Source organism: Lactuca saligna, chromosome 4, assembly GCF_052625555.1.
Source record: "Lactuca saligna cultivar CGN05327 chromosome 4, ASM5262555v1, whole genome shotgun sequence".
Classification (NCBI taxonomy): domain Eukaryota; kingdom Viridiplantae; phylum Streptophyta; class Magnoliopsida; order Asterales; family Asteraceae; genus Lactuca; species Lactuca saligna.
The window spans coordinates 109,696,151-109,706,966 of record NC_136420.1 but is presented as its reverse complement, the minus strand read 5'-3'; the positions used below and the strand labels follow the sequence as shown (position 1 = coordinate 109,706,966).

Here is a 10,816-nt window from a genome sequence, read left to right as displayed (position 1 = left end):
CGTAACCAGTAAGGACACACACACACACAGAGTCAGGAAAACATGGGGTTTTCCTGGAGAAAACAAAACATTACCTAATCACTTGTATATCTTTTACATCTTTAACATCTTTCACATTAGAAAACAACATGCAGGAAAGCATGGGGCTTTCCTGGGTAACACTTATATAACTAGAAAGAGTAGTTAACCGAATAACATTACATCTTTCACAACTAGTAACGTACAATTAGGAAAGTATGGGACTTTCCTGGGTTCATAGTTAAACATAACCAGAATCGTGTGACCTAATAATCAATTAACTTTCTCTTTTAAGAAAATATGGGATTTTCTTGGATAACGACTTTTCGATAAACAAAAGGAAACTCGTACATTTTCTCAAAATAAACATCTTATGAACTCACCAGCTTTATGCTGATTTTCAAACTGCTTGTATTCTCAGGTCCACATTAGACAGGTACCTAGCAAATCTTTTGGAGAAGACGGAGCGTACAGAAGACTCGTCTCTACTTTTGTTCATATATACTATGTATTACGAATGTACAACTTTACTTTTGAACAAATGTAAACCTTGATATGTAATGTTTTGGTTGTTTACTTTGCTTACTATGTACATTGGATTTGATACTCAACTTGGTAGTCCACCCCAGAGACGTTTCCGCCTTCGGTTTTCGGGGTGTGACATATATATATATATATATATATATATATATATATATATATATATATATATATATATATAAGAGAGAGAGAGAGAGAGAGAGAGAGGAATGATCATTTGAGAACCTATACTTTCCCGAGAACCCGAGAACCAAACAAGGACTATTAGATCAAAATAACAGAGGGTCAAGATGATTTGTGGCATTTTTGTAAAAACTTGGAAATAAAAAACACGGGGGTATCTTATTTCAATTTGTTAGAGGGCATGTTAGGGATAGAAAACTTATATTTGATCCTGTCAAACGCTTTCCTTATACTATTTGTCTATGTTCATCATCAAATCTCTCCCCCTCTCACGTTCTTCATTGACGATAAAGACGACTGCCTCCTCCATCATCCGTCATCGATCGCCTCCCTCATACCTTCACCGGCCACCTCTACCTCTGTCGACCACCACACTCCTTGATATCACGTTCTTTATAGAAAAAATTCCAATGAAGATGCTTTGATTTTGAATCGTTTTATCCTCCATCAATTCGTTCCCCGGAGTACACCATAATCATCGACTTCATCTCGGCCTCCTATGTGGATTGAAGACCTGAACGGAGAAGAAGATACTTTATCGATCAAGAATTCAAAGTGCAAACAATATGAAAACTGCATCTGGTCTCGATCGTTGTACTTACGCCTGAAGCACTTGACCTTAGCCAATCAGACTATCCCTAACTCTCGATATCGGTCTCAATTTTCCTCTAATAGAAGTTTCCTAAACAGAGGTTTTTATTTTGCTGCATTTCTTTAGTTTTTTAGATCAGATGTCACTTTTGCTTTTCTGCATTACCAAAATTAAGTTGACAATCTATATGCTTGTTCGTATTCTGATTTAGTTATCAGATTCAATACAGTATGTGATATTGAAATCACTTAGAGTTTAGAAGTTTTCTTATTAAGAAGAACATTTTCGTGAAAATATAAAACTATAGTACTCTTTTCCTTCACGTGTTGCCTTATAAATATTGTTTTTCTCTTTAACATGGACCTTTCTGGTGAAAATATAGTCGATTTGTATTCAAAGTGTCAGGTTTTTCTGAAGTGCACACAAGTTGCTCGACGAAAGTCCTGAACCAGATTTTGTTCCTTTGCTTTAATTTTAAGGTAGATTGGCTTAATACAAGTATACAAGTTTGCATTCATTTGTTCACTTCTAATAATCCATGATATTTTCTTAGGATTTTACCGGAGTTCTATTTGTAGTTAACCTTATTTGTATATGAGATTATATGAATATACTTATGGTGACTCCAAGAAGATCAACCCATTGGTAAGTAATATTCTAATTATCCCATTCACATATTTTTTTTAAAGCACCAATAGCTTTTAATTCTTTAATATATTCATATTTCCCAGGTGCCAGTAGACCTTGTGATTAACCATTCAGTTCAAGTTGATGTTTCAAGAAGTTCAAATGGTGAACTTTGCAAATCCTTAAAGTTTTCAAATTGAAAACAGAAATGATTATGGATTTGTTAAAGTGATAAGAAATTTAAAACAAGAAAGGAATCCGGTATTCGGACAAAATAAAATTTCCACATTCAACTTGAAAACTAAAATTGTTATGCCTAGTTTGTATTTTGAGTGAAAAATGGATGTATGAAATATGAATGTTCTAAAAAAAATCCAAATGAAGTCATACACATGCTTTAAGAGTTTATATGCACAGTAAGGTGGAATTCAAAAAGTTGTGCATTTGATAGTAGGTCTATAGACGTTTTATTATCAAAACAAGTTTTGTTTAATTCATTAGATATTCTGAAAGTTGGTTAAAGAAGTGGCACCAATTGACAAGTTTTCCAATAATACCTTGAAGATTTTGTAATAATAATTATTATTAGTGTTTAGAAACTGCTTTAAGTTTATTTGTAATTATAAGTTATAACCACATTTTTTAATATATTGCAGTTTGATGTTATTATTGTTTGGATTATGAAAACTAGAAAAGTGTTGAGTCAAACTCTTTTGATAACCGAACTCTTTTAGTAGGTAAATTCATTTTCCTTAGAGAAAGTTACACATTTGATCTCTGAATATAGCTGGTTTTTGCAAATATGGTACCTAATTCCAAATACTAAGACTTTATTTTTGGTACCAAAATTGCAAAATCAGCTTTACTCAGGGGATAAAGGTCGACATTTTACCGGTATGTGGACCAAAAATGTTACAAAAACTAAAATTGCAAGAAAAAATTTATCAGGACCAAATTTGAAATTTTCAAATATACTTGTGGACAAAAAAGGTTCATAAAAAACTACAAACATAATAAATCTTGAAAGTTTAGTCATTTACTATATGCAAAAAAGGTTGATAACTTGTAATTCACATATGAATTATATGTAATTCACATATGGATCACATGTTATTCACATATAAATCACATGTAGTTCACATATGAATAACATGTAATTCAAAAGCGAATCACATATGAATTACATGTTATTCACATATAAATCACATATGATTCACATATAAATCATATCTAATTCATAAGTGAATCACATATGAATTACATGTGATTTACATATAAATCAAATGTGATTTACGCATAAATAACATGTGATTCACATGTAATTCACAAGAGAATCACATATGAAATATGAATTGCTTGTAATTCATATATAAATCACATGTAATTCACATATGAATTACATGAAATTCACAAGTGAATCAAATATGAATTACATGTGATTCACATATAAATCATATATGATTCACATATAAATCACATGTAATTCACATTGAATCACATTTAATTTTGTGTGAGTGTTCTTCGTTTTTATTTTCTTATGGATTTCACATTTGAACTTTAAAAGATACAATCACATTTGAATATTACATTATACAATGGAATGTGAATCTTACATGATATATACATATGCATTTTTGTGAGTATTCTTGCATTAATCTTTTTTATTAATCTTATTGTAGATTTGAAAGAATTTGTGGAAAATTTTGAAGATGCAAAAAGTGATAAATTGAAGAAAATATAGAAATCTTGATATGAAGTATTGATAACACTGTGAATCTTTGAAGCTTTTTTTTTATTTTTTATATATTATTTTGTATCGAACAAAATACTTGTACCATTATGTTTATAGATTGATTAATAAAAATAAAATTTTTTATGATTTACTTACGAATATTCTAGTACAAGAAAAAAAATTATAGTTATTTTTAGAAAAAAAGATAACGTTTTTTAAGAAAAAAATGCAGTTGCTTTTATAAAAAATTGCATGTATTTTTTTTTTAAATTGCAGTTTTTTTTAAATGCAGTTTTATTTAAAAAATTTGGAGTTTTTTTTTAATTCCAGTTTTTTTTGTTTTGAAAAAAATGTAGTTTTTTTTTAAAACCTTGCAATTTTTTTTTTAAATTGCAGTTTTTTTTAATTTTTTAAAAGAAGCATTTTTTTAAAAATAATTGCAGTTTTCTTTTTTGAAAAATTTTGTATTATTTTTAAAAAATTAATTTTTTTTTCATTTTTTTAAAAAATTCATGTTTTCTGAAAAAAAAAAAAAAAAAAAACTCCATTAAAAAAAATCCAAAATTTGATTTATTATGTTAATTTTGTTTAATAAAACAAAAAATAAACATTAAACGAGATCGGTAAGATTACGATCATGCTCTTAATGAGTTAATTTTGATCTAACACTCCATGTTTAGTTCTCAGGTTCTGGGAAAAACTATGAGTTCTCAACCGATATCAACTATATATATATATATATATATATATATATATATATATATATATATATATATATATATATATATATATATATATATATATATATATATATATATATATATATATATATATATGGAAAAATTCAATAGAGAACCATAATTATTGGTTTTTCAAGGAACCAAATCTTTTTTTCAATTTCTAGAACTTATTCTTTATCGAAAAAATATCTAAAAATATCTAAATTCATATATGAACATTTTGAATGTGAAAAATATTTTTCGGATTCACCGTGTGAATCCGGATTTACGTTGTGAATTTTCAAATATTCACATTGTGAATTTGACGTAAAAAAAATCGAATTTTATATCATTGGAAAAAGGATAAAAAGTTATGAACTTCTGTATTTTTAGTTTTTTTTAGATAAAAAATAAGTTCTAAAAATTGAAAATAAAATTGGTTACATGGTTCCTTGGTTAATTATGGTTCTCTATTGAACTTCACCCTATATATATATATATATATATATATATATATATATATATATATATATATATATATATATATATATATATGAAAAGAAACTTCTAACTTTTAACTGAGCCAATATATTCTGTGCATCATAACAAACCACAATACAATTAACGATCCTCGTAACAAATTTACAGGATTCTTCAAACATTTTACTATTCACATCTAGTAAGAAAGCAATTACGAAGATTTTTTAAACAATTTATTACTCAAATCAAATAAGAATACCATTACAAAAGCTTATCGCAAAATATATATTCCGTGTATGTCGTTTTATATATATATATATATATATATATATATATATATATATATATATATATATATATATATATATATATATATATATATATATATATATATATATATATATATATATATATATATATATACAGAAAGAGAGAGGTAGGTTCAATTGAAAAAATAAAAAAGGTTGAGAATTAGAGAATTATCTCAGCCAATTATTTATCTAACATGTTAAAATTAAAAAAAGAAAATGCGCATGTCCATTTTCATTAAGGGTATCTTTGTAAATTAACAACTTTTTTACATAGAACTTACCTGTTCGTGTTATCAGTTTCCAATTTGATGATATCTTTATCTCGTTTGAATCGGATATGAGGAATTAATTCTCAAGATTATTTTCTTTATATAGCTCGTTAGCAATTATACATTTTCATTCCATTAATCGTGAAGTTTCGCATCTGTGTTTCAATTTTCTACTTCGTTTTCAGCTTCCGATTTGATCAGGTATATATATCGTTTGAATCAGATAGATCGGAGTTATTTATATAACTCGTTAGCAATTATATGTTTTCATTCCATTAATCGTGAAGTTTCGCATATGTGTTTCAGTTTTCTACTTCGTTTTCAGTTTCCGATTTGATCAGGTATGTATATCGTTTGAATCGGATAGATCGGAGTTCATTATTAAGATTATTGTTTTTTATCATTTGTTTGGAATTACGCTTATTATATTCGTTTTGGAGTTGTTTCATCGGAGTTCATTATCAAGATTATCAAGTTTCGAATATGTATTGGAGTTATTTCATCGGATTTTTGTTAAGTAGTTTGATATATTTATTTCATCAGTTATATCGTTGTAGTTTTTACGTTCTGTACTGAGAGAGATTGCTTAATTACATCATATGCTCATATATGATTTAAGTTTCTATCAGATATTTTGTACGTTGAGGTGAGATATATTCGAAATTAACCAGGTTTTTATCTTTACAACTTTTTTTGTGAGATATATTCGATATTAAGATTGTTTTTGTTTATTTATATTAATCATTTGGTGTATTATGTCGAATTCTAGTGTTATTGATGGTGATTTGTATTCTTCTATGAGTGAGAGTGAAGAAGAAGATGTTGAGAACTCATTTTTTGAAGGTATCAGTTATTGAATTACTTTGTTGTTTTTAATTTTGTTGATTATCATTTATTTACATATGAATATATTAAGATGAATAAATTGTTGTCTTATTCATATATGAATAAACGTGTGATAATTGTAATTTCAAATTTTTTATTTTTTTTTTGTTTTATTCATATATGAATAAGTTATGTTTTATTTACATATGAATATGTTAAAATGAATAATCTGTTGTCTTATTCATATATGAATAAACGTGTGTTAATTGTTATTTTGAATTTATTATTTTTTCCGTTTTATTCATATATGAATAAGTTATGTTTTATTTTATATATTTTGAATACTCATGAATTTTATGTATTCATATATGAATATTTAATTCATATATGAATGTTTTTTGTTTTATTTATATGAATTTTATGTATTCATATATATTATTGTTTTATTCATGCATTATTATTTTAGGTGGTGAATCTTCAAGTTCAGTACATGATGCACAATATTTTAATGATATAATATGAGAACATGTCTATAAGCCAGATGTACCTGTTCAACTTATTCCATTTAAGGGTTTAATATTCAAATCATTAAAGTTGGCTATCAAAATGTATTCTGAGTATGCTGAAATTGGTGGTTTTGATGTTAGACTGAGCACACAGTCAAGGTTTGATAACAAGATTATAAAGAATAAACATGTTATATGTAATCGTGGTGGTAAACAGAAAAAGAAATCTTGTGACACATTAGGTACAAGTGGTGTTAGGAGGAAACGAAATTCAAATTCAAGAGCTATTGGTTGTCTAGAAAAGATTATATTTGAATCTATGTATGGAACTCCAGATTATAAAGTTTTTCAGTTTGATAAACTTCACAACCATCCACTTGAGAAGAGAAGCGATTTAAAAAAGGCGAGACAAATGTCATATTCAGAAAAAGAGTTTATTGTGCGTGCTTCCACATCAAAAATAGGTCCAACTATAGCTCATAAGTTGAGGGCAAGTCTGAGAGGTGGGTATGAGTTTGTAAAGCCCAAAGTAGTTGACTATAAAAATTTAAGGAGAGATATCAATAGGGTTATTGGTTATAAAGATGACCAAATGATAGTAAACACAATGAATGACCATCGAGCTCACTATCTAAATTACTCATTTGAGTTTAATTGTCAAGATGATGTTTTAGACTGTATGTTTTGGGCCGATGAAATGGAGAAGGCATATTATGCTGAATTTGGCGATGTTATCTCGTTTGATGCGACTTTCTGAACAAACAAGTAGGTCATTTTATCTACTTTTGTTTATAGCTTATTCATATATGAATATTTTTATATTCACTTAGTAATACATCAAAAATTGACTTTAATGAACATTTTTTTTGTGTGTTAGGTATCGAATGGTTTTTGTTCCGTTTACCGTTATTGACCATAATAAAAAATCAGTTACTGTTGGATCTGGGTTGCTAAGCAATGAAAGCATTGAGTCTTACTCTTCGTTGCTTAAAGCATTTCTTAAAACTCATGGGAAAGAACCAACACTTGTTTTAACTGATCAAGATGCTGCAATAAAACAAGCTGTTGAGAATGTGTTTCGTAATTCAAAGCACCGATTATGTATGTGGCATATAATGAAAAAGTTGAAAAAAAGGTATTATTTTAATATATTTCAAATATATTACTTATTAGTATATTCATTTATGAATATTGATTGTTATTTTACTTATTATTATTTATTCATTTATGAATATTTTTGTTTTAATACAGATATCATATGATTTATTTACAAACACAGACTTTAGAAAAAGGTTTTCGAAGCTTGTTTGGGACATTAATATGAAACCTGATGTTTTTGAGGTGAAGTGGGGTTTGCTTATGAATGAATTCAATCTTGAAGACACAAGATGGTTTAAAGACATGTTTACAATACATGATTCATGGATACCTGGATATTTTAGTGATATTCCAATGTGTGGTTTGATGAAGACTACATCGAGGTCAGAGAGTATGAATTCATTCTTTAATATATATTCAGAAAGTGGGAACTTACTTTTGAATTTCATGATGAATTACGACACTACCATTCAAAAACAAAGGAATACTCAACGAGAACTTGATAAGGCATCAAAGAAAGCATCATATAAAATGCAAACACCTCGAGAAATAGAACTGCAAGCATCAAAGGTTTATACAAGTACATTATTTTTTGAGGTGCAAAAAGAAATATATAAAGCATGTTTTTTTCTATACATACTCATATGTTGGTATTGAATATGGTTGGGAAGTTTACATTGTGTAGCACAAGAACAGTAAAAGTGATTTTAAAAATGAATTTAAGGTAATTTTACTTGTTTTTATGAAAAATGTAATAATATTCATATATGAATATGATAATATTCATATATGAATATCAATATTCATATATGAATATATGAATATTATATGAATATATTAATATATGAGTGTTGATATGAGTATTCTTATATGAATGTAAATGTGTAAATTTTGTTTTTGTATCAGGTTGAAATAAAAGCTGAAGAGAAAGAAATAAATTGCAGTTGTGAACATTTTAAGCGTATGGGTGTTTTATGAAGACATGCTTTTACAATAATGATGAGATGTGGTGTTAAATAAATTCCTAAAAGGTACATTTTGAAGAGATGGAGAAAGGATCTGATATCAAGAAATTATCGTTTTAGTTCTGTTCAATCCGATTCAGGTGATTGTGAGAATGTAAAGCTAGTCAATGATTCATATTATAGTTTTGAATCATGTTTGGATATTGTAAGAGATGATAAAAAGAGATTGCCTTTGTTTGCTGAGAAACAACAAATGTTGTTGAAGGAATTTGAGAGTGATTATATTTCTCCTGGATTGAAAAGCAAGACAGATGGTGAAGTCATATGCAAGCTTTTAGGTGTTAGTATTCCTATTCCAGAAGAGATTAATATTCATGTTCCTGAAGTTCAAAGAAATAAAGATCTGGAATCAAGAAAAGAATTCCAAGTGCAGGTGAAGTAACATATGAAAATTCTAAAAAAGAACAAAGAATGTGTTCAGGATGTGGAAAACGAGTTCCACACAATTTAAGTATTTGTCCAAAAAGAGTTGGAGCTACTAAATCAGCAAAAGACATTTAGGGATTTTTTTTTATTCATTTCTGAATATATGCAGATAAAAAAACAAACAATAATATTCATGTATGAATAATACACATTTATATTGATATGGAAAATTTATATATTGATATTTGTTTTTTAAATTACTATAAAATAAGTTATATTGATATTGTAAATTATTTATAAATGAATACAAATATGTGAAATTTGTTATACTAATAAATAAGTAATATTCATATCTGAAATTTTTTATGTTAATATTTGAACTTTGTTATACTAACATATTGTGACAACCCAAAGTTGTTTCATCGCTGCAACCTGTTCCGTCCGTAAAACTCGTCTTAAGCGAATTATTCCGATTTCATTTTTGGATTAGGTCAATTAAGTTAAGACTTTTATTTTGACCTTATAAGTATCCAAACATGTTAGAAGCACATGAAAACATCCCAACCTAGTAATTAGAAAAATTTTAGTTTCGACCATATCGGGTGACGAGAACTCAATCGGGTGCAACCAAAAGCCTCGGTTAACGTCAGTATTAGGTAGAATTCCACCGTGTCTCAAATCCAAACCATATTTAAAGTTGTTTAAGCCTTATTTGAAGCCTTTTCACTCTCTCTAACCTCTCTCCTCAATCCAAGATCTAGGTCCAAAAATCACTCATTTCAAGCTTCAAATCACCAAGGTAATTATCCTAGCTTCTAGTATAACATCCTTAGCCTTCATTTTCGTGTTCAAATCATGGAAGAATTCCTTAAACATGTGCTTACGGCCTTGGAACACTCTTGGTCTGTGAACACATATAAAGGGAGTTTTTGAGCCTTAAAACCCTTCTAAACCACCATTGGAGCTTAGATATGGCTTAAGGACTTATATGATTGGACTTAGAACACCTTAAACTCAACATTTGGGGAGTAAAAATGAGTTTACTGCCCAAGAACATGATTGGGCCGTAAACTCCATATCATGTGTAGTAAACTCCTTTTTAGGTGTTAAAATGCCACTTACACACCTCCTAAGCCTTGAACTAATAACTAGAAGCAACCACAATCGAATTAGAAGCCTTAAACTTGATGAAAACAAATCTATTAGGAGTTCATGGCCGTAAACCCCCCAAGAATGGGTTCCTGGGCCGTAAACTCCTATAAATGGGTTAAATGGTGCCCTAAATTCACCCCTCGGCTTGTAAAAATGAGTAGAATCACTTATGATTAACCTATGATCATCAAAGCACATAAGAATTGAGTGGGTGAAAGTTTACAGCCGTAAACTCACAGTTTACTACCGTAAACTCATCAAATGGTCCATATGATTGACTAAATCCCCTTCAAATGCCCTAGAACCAAACCTAGCATCACCCCTAAAATGATATAAGGCCATTTAGCACTTAAGAACACCACTCATGAGTTTA

General features: G+C 28.3%; 1 protein-coding gene across 1 annotated transcript; it reads left to right on the top strand.

Annotated features, from left to right (window-relative positions):
• The first annotated feature begins 6,902 nt into the window (after positions 1–6,902).
• LOC145040019 (protein FAR1-RELATED SEQUENCE 5-like) lies at positions 6,903–9,307 on the top strand. Its single transcript, XM_078988015.1, has 5 exons — positions 6,903–7,540; positions 7,680–7,875; positions 8,054–8,470; positions 8,807–8,861; positions 9,006–9,307. Exons 1-5 carry the CDS (start codon positions 6,903–6,905, stop codon positions 9,305–9,307), a joined length of 1,608 nt encoding a protein of 535 aa, XP_078844141.1.
• Positions 9,308–10,816: the final 1,509 nt, after the last annotated feature.